The sequence below is a fragment of the Equus asinus genome, chromosome 28 (genome assembly GCF_041296235.1).
Source record: "Equus asinus isolate D_3611 breed Donkey chromosome 28, EquAss-T2T_v2, whole genome shotgun sequence".
NCBI lineage: Eukaryota > Metazoa > Chordata > Mammalia > Perissodactyla > Equidae > Equus > Equus asinus.
In genome coordinates this window covers 38,564,605-38,583,679 of record NC_091817.1, presented here as the reverse complement: position 1 = coordinate 38,583,679, position 19,075 = coordinate 38,564,605, and the positions used below count along the sequence as shown (strand labels likewise).

At 46.6% G+C, this 19,075-nt stretch overlaps 1 protein-coding gene across 1 annotated transcript in view; it reads left to right on the top strand.

The window, feature by feature from the left end:
• The window catches only part of FA2H (fatty acid 2-hydroxylase), a 49,761-nt gene extending 38,551 nt beyond the window's left edge, over positions 1-11,210 (top strand). Inside the window, exons 5-7 of the mRNA XM_014849904.3 lie at positions 6,635-6,807; positions 8,258-8,510; positions 9,747-11,210. Of these exons, the coding sequence (XP_014705390.1) occupies positions 6,635-6,807; positions 8,258-8,510; positions 9,747-9,826 (506 nt within the window). The 3' untranslated portion in view covers positions 9,827-11,210. The remainder of the gene's footprint in view (positions 1-6,634; positions 6,808-8,257; positions 8,511-9,746) is intronic.
• Positions 11,211-19,075: the final 7,865 nt, after the last annotated feature.

Sequence of the window (19,075 nt, the reverse complement as noted above, 5' to 3'; positions counted from 1 at the left end):
GTGCCCCTCAGCTTCAGGGGGCAGGGGACAGAGAGAGGGGCTGACATGTGTGACTTCCAAAGAGCCTATAGGACTGAGTCTCTCAGGGCAGCCGTGGGCTTGGTGTGGCCTCTTCTGCCAGCCTGCCTCCCAAGCTCAGCGCCTACCTTGGGCCTCCAGGTTCATACCATCTGCCCGGTGGTCTGTCCGTCCTGGCTGAGCCTGCCTCGAGGAGGTGCTGGCCATGGCAGGTGGCTCAGATAGAGGCTGAGGGGACAGACAGGAGAGGGGTGCTGGGAGAGCTCAGGTGGGCTTCCATCTCCTGGTCACACACCATGTTCCTGACTGGAGCCTTCTGAACCCTCCTCCCTCTGCCAGACGCAGGCTCCTCCTCTCCACACTCTGAGGCTCTCTCCTGCCCACCTCTCCTGGGAGTGGCCAATCGAAGGCTGAATGGTTTAAATGAGAAGGGCCACAGTGACAGCGATGGGAGCCCTGGTTATCCCACCTGATCCAGGACGGGAGCCCTGGTTATCCCACCTGATCCAGGACGGGGCAGGGATAAGCAAACTGCAGGAAGTCCCCCAGAGCCCAGAGCTACTCCCAGTCACCAAGGGTTAATGTGTGTGTACCCCACGAGCCAAGGTTACCCTTTTCTGCCCACGCTGAATAGCTCAGGCACAGCACAGGGCTTGTTGCTCAGAAGGCCTGCTCACTGAATTGCCCACTGTCTGCCCGGTGCTCCCCTAACAATCACCAACAGAGGCAGGGCCGCCAGGGCTGGCGGCTGGAGGGGGCAGGGGATGCCGGAGCTTTGGCCCAGGTCCCTCTGCAGATTCCTCCAGAGATGCCACTCGGTACCAGCTCCGGCCTGATGGGCCGACAGGGGTGATGCTGGGGTGAGGGGGCGGGCGGAGACTTGACCTATAGGAGGAGACTCTTCTGCATGGCAGGGAGAGTGATTTGAGGGCTTGGTCAGAACCACAGGCCTCTTCAGAGAGCTGATGTGCTGTCTAATAAAGGTTGAGTGTAGAGGGTTAGTGGGCCTGTGACATGATGCCAGCGATGGTGGCATGAGAAATATGCACAGGCCTCCCTCGCCCCCAGCTCATCAGGCAAGGCACTGGCCACAGGCAGAGAAAACAAGAGCCACAAAGCAAGATGAGGGGCCTCAGCAGGGTCCCAGTGCAGCTGCTGGACAAAAGGCACACTGGAATAAATGCAGGAGAGTCAGGGTGCCAAGAAGCAGTGGAAGCTGAACGGAGAGATCAGTTCAAGGCTGGCATTCCTAGATGCATGTGTGAAAATGCCTTGAAAAGCAGAGAGTTTCTGCACATTCAGGATGGCCCTGGAGAAGTTCCCGGGAGCTGGTTAGAGTGACTCCCAAGCTGCAACTATTGCCGAGCTGCATCCTGGGTGAGGATGCAGACCTCCAAGGGGATTGTGTAGTGGGAGCGCCAGCAAAGGTCAAGCCAAAGTCTGCGGCCAGGGAATGCTGCTGTGTGTCCAGTGCTTTCCCTGCCGACAAGAGAGCTAAGGAGCAATGGCAGGCTCCTGCACTCTGGGCAGTGGGGAGGCAGGGGGCTGAGAAGCTCCTTCTCCCCCAACCAGGCACCCTCCGGAGCTCGACAAGGAGAAACAAGAGAAGGTGGGCACAGGAGGACTGTGGATTGGAACTTAGATATATTTGACTCATTATATTTAAAAATTTTAGTAGCTACTTGTTATATATGAGGAGTATTATATTACTATGATAGGTATTAATACATAATAGTATATTCTTAGAAGATGATATATATACTTATCTTATGATCAAGGATTATACTCCCTCCGCCCTAACAGTCCTTCACAATGGGTAGGATACTTTACTGTGGCGAGAACACGTAGCTGCTGCAGAGCCAGAATTTGAACCCAGGTCTGCAAATCCAAAGCCTGTGCTGTCTGCACTTCACCAGATTGTTCTGAAGGACCCCAGAGGTGTCAAGGCTTCCCTGGAAGCAGAGCCTCTGGCCAACCAGAGCAGCCCAGCCAAGGCCAAACAGCCACTCGCAGACAATGCTGTTAGGCAAGCATCTTGTACCGGGTGTGGACACAGCAGGTCCCACTGATGGGAGATGTCAGACCAGTTTAACACCTGATTTGAGAGAGATGGACATTTTAGGGATTGAATCTTAGCCGCATCACATGTTAGTTTCCAGGTGAGGCATGAAAAATCTTTCCGTTGCACACAGACTCATTTGGAACGATTTGTCAGAATGCCACTGGGCCTGGAATCTGGTCCAAAGAGCTGGAGGTCACCTCCCTGCCTTCCTGGGCTTTCTTCCTTCCTCAGCAGCCACCTGTGGTCATGCACGCTGGGCACACCCCTTCAGAAGTGCTTCCTTAAACAGAACCAGAAGCTCCCTCCTTCTGGACCTGGTTCTGCGCGGAACAGCACGTATCAAACCTCATCCGTGTACAGCCCTTCAGAGAAGCTGGTGTCCACCCATTCATCTCCCAACATGTGCCTGAGCACCTGCTGGGCTAAGCACTGGAGATATAAAATGAATTATGCCCATAAAATGCTCATAACTTAGTGGAGAGAAATGAGTAAAACGGCAGCCACAGTTCAGTGTGACAAAGGTGATGTGGAGGGCAGGGTGGGAGCCTTGAACCCAGCCTGGGTGGGGCTGAAGGGCGTCTGCAGAGGCTTCTCATAGGAGGTGACGCATGGGCTGAATCTCCAAGGATGAGGAAGGCAGGGAGGGAATTCCAGTGAAGGAAGCATGAGCAAGATTAGGAGGATGCAGGGGAGGGGTGGGGAAGGGTGAGGAACGTGGTGCTCTAAGAAGCCACAGTGGTTTGTTTTGACCCCGTACAGGGTGATGGGGAGACAAGGCAGGGATGTGGCTGGCAGGGCCGGGTCTCAAGGGACCATAAGTGTCATGCTAGGGGTCTGGACTTTGTCTAAGGGTAATGAGGCATCATAGAAAGGTTTTAAGAGAGTGTAGAGGCAAGGAGTTGGGGTGGGAGGCTGAAGCAGTCATTGGGCAAAAGATGATACGGCAGTGGGGGATTAAGAGCAGTGAACTGACCCAAGACATAGATAGATAGACAGACAGACAGACAGACAGATTTTTTTTAATTGAGGTGAGATATATAACATAAAATTAACCATTTTAAAGTGAACAATGGCATTGAGTACATTCAGTGGCATTTAGTACTTTCACAATGCTGTGCAACCACCACCTCTGTCTAGTTGCAAAACATTTTCATCACTCCAAAAGGAAACACCATACCCATTGAGCAGTCACTCTTCATTTCCTCCTCCCGTGGTCCCCGACAACCACCAGTCTACTTTCTATCTCTATACATTTGCCTATTCTGGACATTCCATACAAATGGAATCATACAATATGTGGTCTTTTGTGTCTGGCTTCTTTTACTTTGCCAAGAGATAGTAAAGAGAGGAGCTGATAGAGCTTGGTGACTGGATGCAGGAGAGAGGGATAACTTAAGCCTTGGTAATGTATGGATGTCGACACCCCTCACTGGGGAAGGAACCCAAGAGGAGCAGCCTGGGGTAATTGGGTGGGCAGGAAGAAAGAGGAAGATGACTGGCCTCGTTTGGAAGCTGTTGACTTTGAGGGGCCCATGGGCAGCTGTGTGGAGATGCTCAGTAGCAAGTGGCTGTCCAGGGTTGGGTTGGAGGTATAGATCTGGGGGTTATCAGCAGGTGAGTGTGGCTGACATCCTGGACAGAGCAGAGAGCATGTGAGAGTGGAGGGTCAAGGCTTTGACCCTGGGAACAGAGGCAGAGTTTCTACAGTGGAGCCTGACAAAGGGCATGTAGAGAAGAGGAGAAAAGTCAAGTGTCCCAGCAGGCAGGAAGTGGAGGTGTGTATTCTAACCTTGTTGGTCTCAGGTCCTTTGAGAATCTGAAAAATTGTGGACTCACTCCTCAGGAAAATGCACACAGATGCATCGTTTGGGATATCATTTCAGCATGTTCACAGACACCCTGAAATCCAACTGAGGACCCTCTGGGTGTTCATAAACCTCAGGTTAGGAACCTATCCAGTTGCAGATTCAAGAAGAGAGTAGTTATCAATGTCATATACCACAGCCAAGTTAGAGATGAATTGAAAAAATTGCTTAGATTTGGCAAGAAACGCATCATGAATGGCTTTCATAGTTCTTCTTTGCAGAAGATAGACTTTAGGGGCTTGAGAAGCAAACGGAAAGTGGGAGAGACTTGAGTCTAGCCTACCTTTTCAGGAGGCTTGGCTATGAAGGGACGGAGTCTATGATAGGAACGTCTTAAAGATGAGCAGAAGAACCGGTGAAGAAGGAGAAGTTGAAGATGCCCAGAGGGGTTGGTTGGGATGGAGGGGCTCTGCGGGAGGCAGGCTGAGGGCTGTGCACCACCTAGTGGGCTGAGCTGGACAAGTAATAGAAGCTGTCTGTACCTCTGCATCCTCACTCATATGGGCAATGCTAGTGCTTCCCTCGTAAGGTTGGAGTGAGATGAAGTATGAAAGAATCCATGTAAAGCAGTTGAATGGTGCCTGGCATGTAGGTACTGATCAATACACATCTGCAATGATTATTGTTAACGTTACCACCACCATCCAGTGCCCAGGTACCTGGGTGCACGCCTCTTCCCTGAAGAGCAAGAAGGAAGTTCCAGGGTGGGGGCAGAATTGGATATGGTTGAAGGTGGAAGGGAGGCTGTGAAGGAAGCCATTCTCCCTCTCCCTCTCTTCCTCCCAAGGCCTCTTTTCTCTGTGAAATAGGAGGCTAGCTAGAAGAAGGGGGGGATGTTTGAGGGCAGTGAGGAGGCAGCTGGACCTGGGGACATAAAAGGATCACCAGGCAGTGTTTGAGGTCTAGCTGAGGTTGAAGGTACCAGACTCATGGCTACACAACCCTCCATGGCTACACGAATGCTCAGCAGCTTGTACGTCTTGTCCTGATCCAGGGTTAGGAGTTCATGGGGCAGGCAAGGGAGATGGAATAAAGTTCAGAAGAGAATGGCTGGCTTTGGAAAACAGTTTGGTGGTTCCTCAAAAGGTTAAACATAGTTAAAATATGACCCAACAATCCCACACCTAGGCATATACCAAAGGCAACTGAAAACATAGGTCCACACAAAAACTGGCACATGAATGTTCATAGCAGCATTATTCATAATAGCCACAAATAGAAACAACCCCGATGTCCATCAGCTGATGAATGGATAAATATAATGGGGTATGTCGATATGGTGGAATATTATCCAGCCCTAAAAAGGAATGAAGTTTGGATATGTGCTACAACATGGATAAACCTTGAAAATAATGTAATTAAAAGAAGCCAGTCATAAAAGACCACATATCGTTTCATTCCATTGATCTGAAATATCCAGAATAAACAAATGCAATAGTGGGAAAGTAGATTAGTGGTTCCCTGGGTCTGAGAAATGTTGGGGGTCAGAGAAAATGGGGAGTGACTGTTCATGGGTACAGGGAAGTAAAATACTCTAAAATTGTTGTGACGTGGTGACGTGCTCAACTCTGAGTGTACTAAAAAGCATTGAATTGTACACTTGAAATGAGAGAATTGTATGATATGTGAGTTATATTTCAATAAAGCTGTTATTTTTAAAAAGAACGAGAAAGCGTGGCCAAAGCAATGGCTTATGGAAAAGAGAAGTCAAGCTAAGAGGGTGAGGACAGACATGGAGTAAACAGTGACAAGAGCTGAAGTCCCGTGAAGGCAAAGATGAATGAAGTGGAGAAAAGAAACAAGAACCTCAAGGACTGCAGGCTGTCATCCGAGAGTTGGGTGTTGGGAACCTCACACGTGGTCTAATTAATCTCTCTGGTCTTCTGGTCTCCAGACTAATCATCTTCCATTTTTCCACATCATCCTCATAGTCTATGATCTCAAGTCTTGCCCATTGAGATTTCTCTACTTGGGGGTTCCTGTCTCCCCTGCCCCCATCCATAATCTCCCAGCTTTACTGGTATCGTTGGGATCACCTCTCCCACTCCCCCACGCCACTGAGGCAAGGTCACCCTTCACCCGTGTCCTAGTCCGTTCAGGCTGCTATAAAAAAACACTACAGACTGGGTGCTTATAAACAGCAGGAATTTATTTCTCACGGTTCTGGAGGCCAGAAGTCCAAGATCAGGGCACTAGCATGGTTGGGTGAGGGCTCTCTTCCTGGTCAGACTCCCTGTTGTGTCCTCATGTAGCAGAAAGGGGAAAGGAGCTCTCTCGGGCCCCTTTTATAAAAAGGGTGCTGATCTAGTCACCTCATGACCTAATCACTCCCATCGCCTTGGGAGTTAGGTTTCAATGTATGAATTTGGGGAGACACATTTAGACCATAGCACCAAGCAGAGGTCCAACACCGGCCACAGTACTCCTCTTACAGTCCCTCTCAGGAAGAGCTCAGACCTCTGGCCAGTGGCCCCTTTGTCTGAGGACCGCTCCAAGCCCAACACAGATCCTCACAGCCTCCTTGCCTTTTTGACTCAAGGGCCGCAACAGCGTGGCCTGGCCCCATAGCTGCTGGACAGAGGGCAGCAGCTCCCACTGTGACCGGCGCGGTGAGATGTCTGGAGCCAGCAGGCATTGTTGCACCCCAGGCCATCCCCCCTGACCCTGCCTCTCCCCTGCCCTCCTGCAGAGTACTCAGTAGCCATGCCCGAGTCCGTGTTCCCGGGCCTCTTCGTGCTGGGCCTGTTCCTCTGGAGCCTAGTGGAGTACGTCCTCCACCGCTTCCTGTTCCACATGAAGCCCCCCAGCAACAGTTATTACCTCATCACGCTGCACTTCATCTTGCACGGCCAGCACCACAAGGTGAGCAGGGTGGGCTCCCACCCAGGGCCTTGCTGCCCATCTTTGTGGGAGTCAGGTTGGGACTGAGGGGAAATCAAGGGTATTTGATATTGCTCAGAGCGGGGACTGGGTCCTAGTCTGAACCGGGCATGGACAGAGTGAGCTTGTGTGTCTGTATGCCATCATGTTAATACCAGGCACTCTGCAGGTACATTCCACGTGCCATCTTTAATCCTCACAACTCCTCCATTCATTCAACAAATGTTCACTGAGTGCGCCCTATGTGCCAGGTCCAGTTCCAGACACCACTGAACAAAACAGTCAGGAACCCGGTCCTTACGGAGCTTCCTCTGCAGATGGTGCTGCAGCTCTCCCCATTCTGTGGAGCCGCAAACAGGCTCGGAAAAATTAAGGAACTCGCCCAAGGTCACAGCTGGCACAGCCAGGATGTTGTGCCCTGTTCTGTGGTCTCCGGAGTCTGTGCTCTCAACTACCCACCCCCCCGGGCTCTTTAAGGACAGCACGACAGTTCCAGCAGCTGGGACTGGAAGCCAGGTCTGCCCAGAGGAAGCTGTATCCCCTGGCTGCTTCGCTGTCCCTGCACAGGCTGTTCTTAGCCTGACCCAGGGCATCCCTCCCCGCTCCCTTCCTGTCTTCTTTTTCCAAGAGCCAGTTTCCCGGCACACCATGGGTCCAGGTGCTCCAGGTCTGAGAGGAGGGAAGCCCACACCAGCGTACCGCTCTGTGACTATCACCTGCTTTCTCTCTCTCTTCTCTTCCAGACTTTAAAGGGTCTCTCTCTTCTCAGAATACTCACCAAGCAGTCTCTAAAATCTTACCTCTATGGCAGGTCCTTGGCTTTTGAAGCTCCAGGGCCAAAGGCTTGGCTCTTTTGTTTTCTGGTTCGCTGTGACAACACCCCCTTGGAAGGAAGAATGACTCCCATTAGCACGTGGGTCTGGGGAGAATGTATCTGTTAACACTTCCAGTATCGTCCCACCATTTGCGTCTGCATTAACCTCAGCTTACTGATGTGTTGCCCTCCCGGACAACATCAGGCCTCAGTCTAGGTACCCCACATGGTATTTGGCAGGGGAGCTCCCCTCTATCACCTAACAAGTTCCAGAGCCAAAGTGGCCTCTTGTACATAAAGCAGAACTCGGAACCGTGAGCATCCTGCCCACAACACATCCATCCCCATGTTCTTGGACAGTTTTCCCAGATTCCATCCTGGCTTGGAAACTGAGAGCAGGATAGTCTTTCTAGGGCTTTCAAGTATGGTGGCTTGCCCTCCCCAAAGCCACTGAAAGTGCCAAGCCTACCCAGGACAGGTTGCTGCCCCCTCACTGCAATGTCTGGGTTGCTCCACCCTGGCCTCTGTGGGGAGCGTTTCTGGCTTGGCATGCTGTGACTACAGGTGGGACCAGGGGCCCTGGGCTGTGTTCTGACACGTGAGCCTCTCCATCTGCAGGCACCGTTCGATGAGTCCCGCCTGGTCTTCCCCCCTGTACCAGCTTCTCTGATGATTGCCTTCTTCTACATGGTCTTGCGGCTCCTCCTGCCTGAGGCGGTGGGGGGCACTGTGTTTGCTGGGGGCCTCCTGGGCTATGTCCTCTACGACATGACCCATTACTACTTGCACTTCGGCTCACCGCACAAGGGCTCCTACCTGTACAAGATGAAGGCCCACCATGTGAAGCATCACTTTGCACATCAGAAGTCAGGTGAGGACCGCCAGCTCCTCCCAGCCTCCCTCATTTGTTCGTTTATTTATTTGAAGCTACTATTGAGCCCCTAGTGAGGGCCAGGCAGAGTTCTGGGTACTGGGGATACATAGACAGCAAGGCAAGCCTGAGCCTCCCATGCTACTCACTGGTGTCGGGGGCTGTGCAGAGACGACAAACAAGGAAATCCATAAATAGCAAATACCATTTCAGTCAGTGATATGTGCTACAAAGAAAATAAAGCAAGATGATGTTAGAGGAACCATTTCAGTGGGGAGAGGGGCCCAGCACTGTCTAATAAAATAATACGAATCACAGATGTAATTTTAAATTTTCTAGTAGCCCCACTTACAGGTAAAAATAAATAGATGAAATTAATTTTAATAATATAGTTTATTAAGCCAAATATAACCAAAATATTATCATTTCAACATGTAATCAATATAAAAACTCTTTAATGAGGTATTTTACATTCTTTTGCCTGTACTAAGTCTTCAACATCTGGTGTATATTTTCCACTTACAGCACATCTCAATTCAAGTCAGATTTTCATTGGGAAATACTTGATCTGTATTTAGAACTTATAAAATTTACAGCCAAAAAAAGGAGATTCACATATGTGAGTTGCTCCAAGTGTGCTTAAAGTTTTTCCAGGAACTGAATCAAGTATGTTTTTTAACTGAAATTTAAGTTAATTAAATGAAATTAGGAATTTAGCCCCTCCATAGCTCTAGCCACATTCCCAGTGCTCAGTAATCACTTGGGCTAGTGGCTACCATGTTGGACGGCAGAGTGCTAGATAAAGTGGTCCAGGAAAGTGTGCTGCAGAGATGTCATTAGAGCTGAGACCTAAATTGAAAGAAGCCAGCAGCCAATGTCTGGGGAAAGAGCATCCCAGGAGCAACAGGTGCAAAGCCTTGAAGTGGGAATGAACTTGACAGCTTCACAGTGGAGGAAGAGTCTGAAGTGTAAGAGAGAGGGAGGAAGAGGCAGGCAGGGGCCAGGATCTCCCAGGAATTTGGGTTTATTCCAATGGCATTCTTGGAAGACTAGAAGCACAGGTACCCTGCTCTTGACTTCTACCAAGATGGCCCTGAGGGTTGGGAAGGCCAGCAGGGACAGATGTTGAAAGCTTCCCCACATGCTCCGGTCCCCCACCCAGACTCCCTTCCTGAGCAAATTTCCCCCACTCCTTCAACAGTGCCTCATCTTCTCCCCATTTGTCTCCCTCTCTAGGATTTGGCATCAGCTCTAAATTTTGGGATTACTTTTTCCACACCCTTATGCCGGAAGAACCCCACTCGAAGATGCAGTGACAACTCCCAGCCCCGCTGTGGCCCCTGCCCCACCCCCACCCCCATCTAGACCCTGCAAAGAAGGTTTGCTTGGCCAGGCAAGATGGGCTTTGTCCGGCCCTCGGGCTTGGTGGGCGGTGCTAGGGAGACCCTGAAGGCTGAGACTGACCCTGAGACTGCCCTCCTGACCCACCACAGGAGGGTCACATCCACTTGGTGGCCAAATGGCCCTCAGGGACTAGCTCTTTCCTGGAGCATCCCGGCCTCTCCACCAGCATCCCTGCGCAGAGCCTTAGCCCACAGGACTGCTTTAGGACCTGGCCAATGGGGAATTTCCCAAGGGGAATGAAGGAAACTGACCCCTGGAGCCAGGCCTGTGTCCCACCAGTGTCTTAGCACCTTGGGATGCCTAGGAGCCACCCCCTACAGTGGAGCTGCTGATGTCCACAGCGAAGAGTGGGGTCTGCAAGGCCTGTGGCCCTCATCTTCCCCACGTTCCTGGGGAGGATTGGGTAGCTCCGGCTATTCTCCTAATGAATGGAGAACAGTGAGGTGGATGAAGGGCTCTCACAAGAAGAGACAGCATGATGCCTCCCACAGGCCACCCCTAAATCCCACAGCAGAGCCTTTGACCATTGCCAATCACAAATGCCAGATGTACCACCAAGTGCCTCAGGCTACAACACATCCAGCACCCACACGCCCAGCCCTCACCTGCCTGTGCAGTTGAGTGCAGGGTAGCTGGCATCACCTCAAGGCTGGCAGGAGCCCAGGCCTCTTTCTTTAGGAAACACCAGCTGCTCTAGCCATCTCTCCCCTGCCTCCAGAACCACAAAGCTTTTCCCCAAGGCTTTGGAGGCCTCTTCATGAGTGGGAGCCCCTCTCCATCCCTGGCCATTCTTGACCTCCACCTGGCATAGGTGGGCCCCTGCTCCCTCACTGAAGACCCTTCCAGCCCCCTTAAGCCAAGAAGGAGCCTTCATGCGGTGCCTTCTCTCCTCGTTCTTTGCTTCCCTGCTCCCCCTGGCAGATGAGGTTCCAGCCCTTTCTTCCTCGTAACCAAAACCCTCACTGTTCATAAGAGGGTCTTATTTATAAACTATATAAATGCCCTTAGTCTGGCCCCAGACCAAGTAGCTGCTCAGATTGTCCTTTCTAATTCTACGTGTCGAGCTTATGTAAAAAATTTTGTCCTGTTTTTGTTCCCTTCTTACCCACAAACCACTACTACTTGAAACTTTTTAAAAACTCGCTGTGTGCAAAGGCTAAAGAGAAGCAGTTTGACCGATCCTGTGATTTGTACTGTTTACTGTGGAGTTATTTAAAGATTTTGGAATAAATATAAAAACTACAGTTTTGAAATAAAGGTGTAAATAAATTGTATATTTTGAAAAATAAAAACATTGAAAAAGAAACCAACAAAGATTAGTTGCTACTTGTTGATGGTGACTCACCAGACGTCATCATGGCTGGGGAGGGGCTGCAGGGTGGGGGATGGGAGGTGGTCGGTCCGGCAGAGAGGGGTGTTTATCACTGGCCAGGTTGTGTAGCTTGGCTGCGGCGTGGTGATGATAAAAAGCTGACCAACTCTCATCCTCTTACTCGGTTTTATTACTGTTTTAAAATTCTTTGCAGGCAGCATCTCCCCTCACTGCTTGCACCTAGTGGGGTCGGGGGGGGGGGGCGGGTGTCACTCCCACCAACCGCCTTTGTACACCACTGGGAAGGCATTTCTTCTGGAATTTATCCCATCTCAACTGAGATTCCAGTTGACTTTCCTAAAACAAAAGGGGAAGACTCCAGCAACAAATGCTCGGAGTGGAAACTAACAATTTCAGGCCGGCTTAGCCTAGGTGAAAGTCTCTCAGGATGTCTTCTCAGTCACCACCTCAAAATTACCAGAGAAACCTGTCAAAATACAGATCCAGGTCCTCACACTCAAAAGTCTAATTCAGTAGGTCCGGCAAACGTGAGCTCTGGATTCGCCTGCCTGAGGATGCAGAAGCGGAAGCGGAAGCGGGAGCAAACGCAGGCGCGGAAGCAGAAGCGAGCTAATGTTGGTGAGACTCTGGCATCATGGAGGGAGCCCCCACCGCTGCTGTCTCTCCCTGCTCTAGCAGCCGTGCGGTGGCTTTATTCCTGCAGCTCCCAGCCTGAAGATAAATGCGACCTGTCTGAGACCCCCATCCCTCAGTCTCCTGGAATCACTGGAATCGGGCCCACCCAAGCAGCAGGAATCACATCCTCCATTTCCTAGACAGTAGTGGAAATCAGACCACGGAGCATCACACCCCAGGGGAAGGAAGAAACAAAGAGGAGGAGCAAAGGAAGAGATCAACTACTTGTAAATAAGTTCACCAGAGAAAAGTCTAAGATGAGCAAGCTGGAGCAAAAAATTAATTAAAAAAAAAAAAAACTTCTTTAAAAAGATTGAAACACAACTAGTAGGAAACACCAAAATCTGAGTTTGTAGCATGGTAATGAGAATATTTAGGGGAAAAATAGTAGGAAAAAACTCCACAAAACCAAGTCAACCTACTGACGGAAAGGTCCACTCAGTGAACGCTGGACACTCCTTGCTGTGTCCCCTGTAACTTTCCAGAGGGTTAGGAATTTCCACAAGGGCTTTGGAAGAGAGAGAGTGAGTCCCATTGTACAGAAGAGAAGAATATAGGAAGTGCCACGAGGCCCTTAACCTCAAACCAGTTGACACTCATGGCACAGTCCTTACTCAGAGGCCATCTGGCTGAATCAGAGAATTTTATGATTAAGTGTAAGAGTCAAAGATTAGATGCTAAAGCAAGCACGGACATTGTCAAAATGCCAACATATCTAGCACAATGGGAAAGCCTGGAACTTATGGCACATGATTATGTTTATTTCTGTAGTGGAAGAAGACACAAAAATCATCAAAATTTGTTTGCTCAGGCGAAGGGCCAATTAACTTCTGATGAGTGTAAAGTAAATATGCAGGTTGACTCTCAGTGATCCTAGCAATTTACCTCACCTGACTCTCTAGCAACACCCCAGCTGCCCTTAGCAGACCCATAGCGATGGTATTTATTTCTGCCATTGTGCTTGTCCTTCTAGACATGCTGTCTTTGGGCATTTCCTGGCTGACCTGGAGAACTGCCCTCTTAACTCAGCTCCATTCCACTCCTCCATTGGCTCTGGCCTCCCAGTCTCTGCCTTTGAGCTTTGTATGATTTCTTATTGTGCCCAGCACAATGCCCAACTTGTAACAGGCCCCAATAAATGTTATTCTTGCCCCTATCAGAACTCTGGCAAGTTCCACTGTTTGGCCCTCACTTATCCACCTATTCCCTGGCCTCTGCTGCCCTCTGGTGACAGCATGAGGCCCTGCCCCCTTATGACTGCCGTCATAGTGACTTTTGGAATCAGATGTCTATGACTGTAAAACTCCAGCAGTATTTCACCTTGTCTGTTCTCTTGATTTGCTACTTTGTCTCATCTATAGAACTATGCATATGAACTCTCCAGATATAAATTTCTATAAAGTTATGATACCTGCAAAAATTTGACGGGAGCATTCTTTACGGTTAGATGATACAGCACAATGAATAAATTTCATCTATTAAAGATGCTACAGGATGGGGGCTGGCTCCGTGGCCGAGTGGTTAAGTTCACACGCTCCACTGCAGGCGGCCCAGTGTTTCGTTGGTTCGAATCCTGGGCGCAGACATGGTGCTGTTCATCAAACCACGCTGAGGCAGCGTCCCACATGCCACAACTAGAAGGACCCACAACGAAGAATATACAACTATGTACCGGAGGGCTTTGGGGAGAAAAAGGAAAAAATAAAATCTTTAAAAAAAATAAAAATAAAAATAAAAAATAAAGATGCTACAGGATGAATGCTACAGGATGAATGTGAAATTTGGAAAATACCAGAACTCTCATCTTTCCTCCATCCAGCTTATAAGCTTGTAGCAGAGAAAAAGAAGAAATGACAAGAAAAAGAAGAACAAATTTTTTTGACAAAAGCATAAAGGTGAGATCCTGTCTTCATTTAGGTTCCCTAAAAAGCAAAACCTGGAATGAGAAAATGGATGCAGGTAGTTTATTTGGGAGGCAATTGCATAAATAAGGAGTGAGAGATTGCGAAGGGTTAGGAAGGGAAAGTGGGGAGCCATATAAGGATGAATATGTAAAGTTCTCCTATGGATTCTGCAGGGGCGTCTTGAGAAACAGAATACTGGCTGAAATTGTCCACTTAAAGGACAAGAGGCTGGAAGACTTATCCACCAGCTTCCTCTCCTCTTGGTTGAGAGTTGTCTTCAAGAGTGTCGACTCCCTTCTCAGATGTGGGTTGTCCTGGCATGGAAGCCAGACAGATTCATTGGCTTTGACGAAGGTCCTGGAGCAAAAGCAGAAAGATGGCTGTGTGCACTTCCAGGGGGTTGCAGTCAGTACCAGTTGAGTGTGAGCTTGCCGGGAACTATCCACCAGAACTGTGGCTGAAATCAAAGCTGAGACAGGGTTCACACAGAACCTCCCAACACAACTGAAGATAAGACCAGAGGTGGACAGAAGGGATATGACAAGACTTACCAGATGTGTCTCCTACAGACCCCAAAGGGCTATATTCTCAATGTAAGAGTGAACCAGAAATAAGCCCACCTTCCCAAGGCACCACAAGTAAAATTGCCTGCATGGAGTGGAGAAAGGCTCTTTTGAGAATAGAGATCCACAAACATAGCCCTCATGGAGGTCTGAAGCTTGAATTCATGCAAACTGGATGGTCTGAAACACCTTAAACCAAAAATTTAGTGTAAACTAGCCGTGACGGGTGGAGCCACAGCGCTCTCAGAAGAAGCACTTAAAAACTTCTGGGGAGAAACACGACTTCAATCCAGGCCTCAAAAAATTCCCACAGATAAAATTCCAAGGACTATAAGCTCACAATACAAACAAAAGAAAACACACAAGGAAAGAAGGCACCATGAGTAAAGCTGATAGAAACAAAACGCAACAGAAATCCACCCACAAAGACGTCACACATTGGAATTTATGAGCTGTGCTAGATATCTTCCATTTGCTCTCCAGATTCACTGTCTTTCCCCATCCCTCTCGGTACCCTGAGGGGCTGATCTGTGTGAACTGCATCAGTGTGTTCTTTTGTTTTTTGGCTGCCAGTTGTTCTGCAAATGCAGGCACTGGCAAGAGACTGGCAGGATGGAAGAGGTTGAGGTCCAGGTGTTTATTCCCGCAGCTCTTTGATTTCCTTCAGCAATGTTTTGTAGTTTTCAGTGTACCGGCCTTTTCACCCACTTGGTTACATTTATTCCTAAATATTTTATCCTTTCAGATGGCATTGTAAATGGAATTGTTTTCTTAACTTCCTTTTTGAATTTTTTATTACTGATGCATAGAAACACAACTGATTTTTGTATGTGAGTCTTGTATCCTGCAACTTTGCTGAATTCATTAGCTCCAGCGAAATTTTTTTATAGATTCTTTGAGTTTTCTGTATACAAGATTATGTCATCTGTGAACAGAGATAGTTTTGCTTCTCCTTATCCAATTTGGATTCCTTAATTTTTTTTCTTGACTAACTGCTCTGGCCAGAACTTCCAGTAGAATGTTGGACAGCAGTGGTGAAATTGAGCATCCTTGTCTTGTTCTTGATCTTAGAAGGAAAGCTTTTGGTCTTTCACCGTTAGGTATGATGTTAGCTGTGAGTTTTTCATAAATCTTCTTTATCATGTTGAGAAAATTCTCTTCTATTCCTGGTTTGCCGAGTGTTTTCATCATGAAAGCGTGTTGAATTTCATCAAATGTTTTTTCCTGCATTAATGGAGATAATCATGTGGGGTTTTTTCCTGTGTTCTAAGAACGTAGTATATTACATTGATTTCACATGTTGAACCACTCCTGCATCCCTAGGATAAACCCCATTTGATCATGGTGTATAATCCTTTAATATGCTCTAAGATTCCATTTTCTAGCATTTTGTTGAGGATTTTTGCATCTACGTTCAGTGATGTTGGTTTGTAGTTTTCTTTCTTGTGTCTTTGTCTGGCTTTGGTATCAGGGTAATGCTGGCCTCAAAATGGGTTAGGAAGTGTTCTCTCCTTTTCTATTTTTGGAAGAGTTTGAGAAAGATTGGTGTTAATTCATTTCTAAATGTGTGGTAGCATTCACCCGTGAAGCCATCTGGCCTGAGCTTCTCTTTGTTGGGAGGGTTTTGGTTACTGATTCAGTTTCTTGACTTATACATCTGTTCAAGTTTTCTATTTCTTCTTGATTCAGTTAGGTAATTTGTGCGTGTCTAGAAATTTGTCTATCTCATCTAGGTTATCTAATTGGTTGACATGCAATTGTTCATAGTATTTTCTTATAGTTCTTTTTATTTTGGAAAGAACAGTTAACATGAGATCTGCCCTCTTGACAAGTTTTTAAATGTGCAATGTGTTATTGTTGACTATAGGTACAGTGTAGTACAGCAGATTAGAGTTTGTTCATCTTGCTTGACTGAAACTTTATGCCCATTGGTTAGTAACTCCTTACTTTCTCTTCTCCCTCAGCACCTGACAACTACCATTCCACTTTTTGGTTCTATGGATTTGACTGTTTTAGATACCTCATATAAGTGGAGTCATGCAGTATTTGTCTTTCTGTGACTGGCTTATTTCATTTAGCATAATGTCCTCAGGATTCATCCATGTTGTTGCATATTGCAGAATATCCTTCTTTTGTAAGGCTGAACAATATTCCATTGTATGTATATACCACATATTCTTTATCCTTTCATCTGTCAATGGACATTTAGGTTGTTTTCACATCTTGGCTATTGTGAATATTACTGCAATGAACATAGGAGTGTTATCTCTTTGAGATCCTGATTTCAATTCTTTTGGAAAAATATCCAGAAGTAGGATTGCTGCATTATATGGTAGTTCTACTCTTAATTTTTTGAGAAACCTCCATACTGTTTTCCATAGTGACTGCACCATTTTGCTTTTCCACCAATGTGTGCAAGGGTAACACTTTCCCCATATCTTCACCAACATTCGTTGTCTTTTGTTTTTTTGATAATAGCCATCCTGACAGGTGTGAGATGACATCTCATTGTGGTTTTGATTTTCATTTCCATGATGATTAGTAATGTTGAGCATTTTTTTCATATACCTGTTGGCCATTTGTATGTCTTTTTTGGATAAATGTCTATTCAGGTCTTGAGCCCATTTTTTTCCTCAAGTTATTAGGGTTTTTTTACTGTTTATTTGTAGGAGTTCCTTATATATTTTGGAGATTAACCCCTTATCAAATATATGATTTGAAAATAATTTCTCCCATTCTATAGACTGCCTTTTCACTCTGTTGATTGTTTCTTTTTCTGTGCAGAATCTTCTTAGTTTGATATAACCCTACTTGTTTGTTTCCGTTACCTGTGCTCTTGGTGCCATATCCATGAAATTATTGCCAGGACCAGCGTCACAAAGCTTTTCCTCTATGTCTTCTTTTAGAAGTTTTATAGTTTCAGGTCTCATGTTTAAGTGTTTTATCCATTTCGAGTTGATTTGTGTGTGTGATGTAAGATAAGGATCCAATTTAATTCTTTTGCATGTGAATATCCAGTTTTCCCAACACCATTTGTTGAAGAGACCATCCTTTCCCCATTGTGTATGCTTGGCACCCTTCTCAAAGATCAGTTGACCGGGGCCGGCCCGGTGGAACAGTGGTTAAGTTCGCACATTCTGCTTCTCGGCGGCCTGGGGTTCACCGGTTTGGATCCTGGGTATGGACATGGCACCGCTAGGCAAAAGCCATGCTGTGGTAGGCGTCCCACGTATAAACTAGAGGAAGATGGGCATGAATGTTAGCTCAGGGCCAGTCTTCCTCAGCAAAAAGTGGAGGATTGGCAGTAGTTAGCTCAAGGCTGATCTTCCTCAAAAAAAAAAGAGAGAAAGAAAGAAAGATCAGTGTACATGTGTGGATTTATTTCTGGGCTCTCTATTCTGTTCCATTCGTCCGTATGTTGGCATTTATGCTTTGATTCCTATATCTTTGTAATATATTTTGAAATGGGAAAGTGTGATACCTCCAGTTTTGTTCTTTCTCAAGAATGATTTGGCTATTTGTGGTCTTTTGTGGTTCCGTATTAATTTTAGAATTGTTTTTCTGTTTATGTAAAAAATGACATTTGGGTTTTGATAGGTATCGCATTGAACCTATAGATTACTTTGAGGAGTATAGACATTTTAACAATACTAAGTCTTCCAATCCGTGAACACAGGATGTCTTTCCGTTTGTTTGTGTCTTTAATTTCCTTCATCAATATTTTGTAGTTTTCAGTGTACATCTTTCACTCCCTTAGTTAGTTTATTCCTAGGTATTTTATTCTTTTTGGTGCTATTGTAAACGGGATTGTTTTCGTAATTTCCTTTCCAAATAGTTTGTCATTAGTATATAGAAACACAACTGATTTTGTATGTTGATTTTGTAAACTGCAACTTCACTGAATTTGCTTATTAGTTCTAATAGAGTTTTTATGGAGTCTTTAGAGTTTTCTATGTATAAGATCATATTATCTGCAAACAGGGACAACTTTACTTCCTCTTTTCCCATTTGGATGTTTTCATTTCCTTTTCCTGCCTAATTGCTCTGGCTAGGACTTCCAGTACTGTGTTGAATAGAAGTGGTTAAAGTAGCCATTCTTGCTTTATTCTGATCTTGGAGGAAAAGCTTTCAATTTTTCACTGTTGAGTATGATGTTAGCTGTGGGTTTGTCATATATGGTCTTCATTATGTTGAGAGAATTCCTTTCTATTCCTAGTTTGTTGAGAGCTTTTGTTATTAAAGAGTGTTGAATTTTGTGGAACACTTTTTCTGCATCTATTGAAATGATCATGTGTTTTTATCCTTTATTCTGTTAATGTGGTGTGTCATATTAATTGATTTTCATATGTTGAACCATTCATGCATCCCAGGAATAAATCCCACTTGGTCATGGTGTGTGATCCTTTTAATGTGCTGTTGGATTTGGTTTGCTAGTATTTTGTTAAGGATTTTTGCACCTATATTCATCAGGGATATTGGCCTGTAGTTTTCTTTTCTTGTGGTATCTTTGTCAGGCTTTGGTATCAGGGTAATGCTGGCCTCGTAAATGAGTTTATAAGTATTCTCTCTTCTTCAGTTTTTTTCAAAAGTTTGAGAAGGATTGGTGTTAATTATTTTTAAAGGGTTCCATAGACTTTGCCAGTAAAGCCATCCGGCCCTGGGCTTTTGTTGTTGGGATGTTTTTTA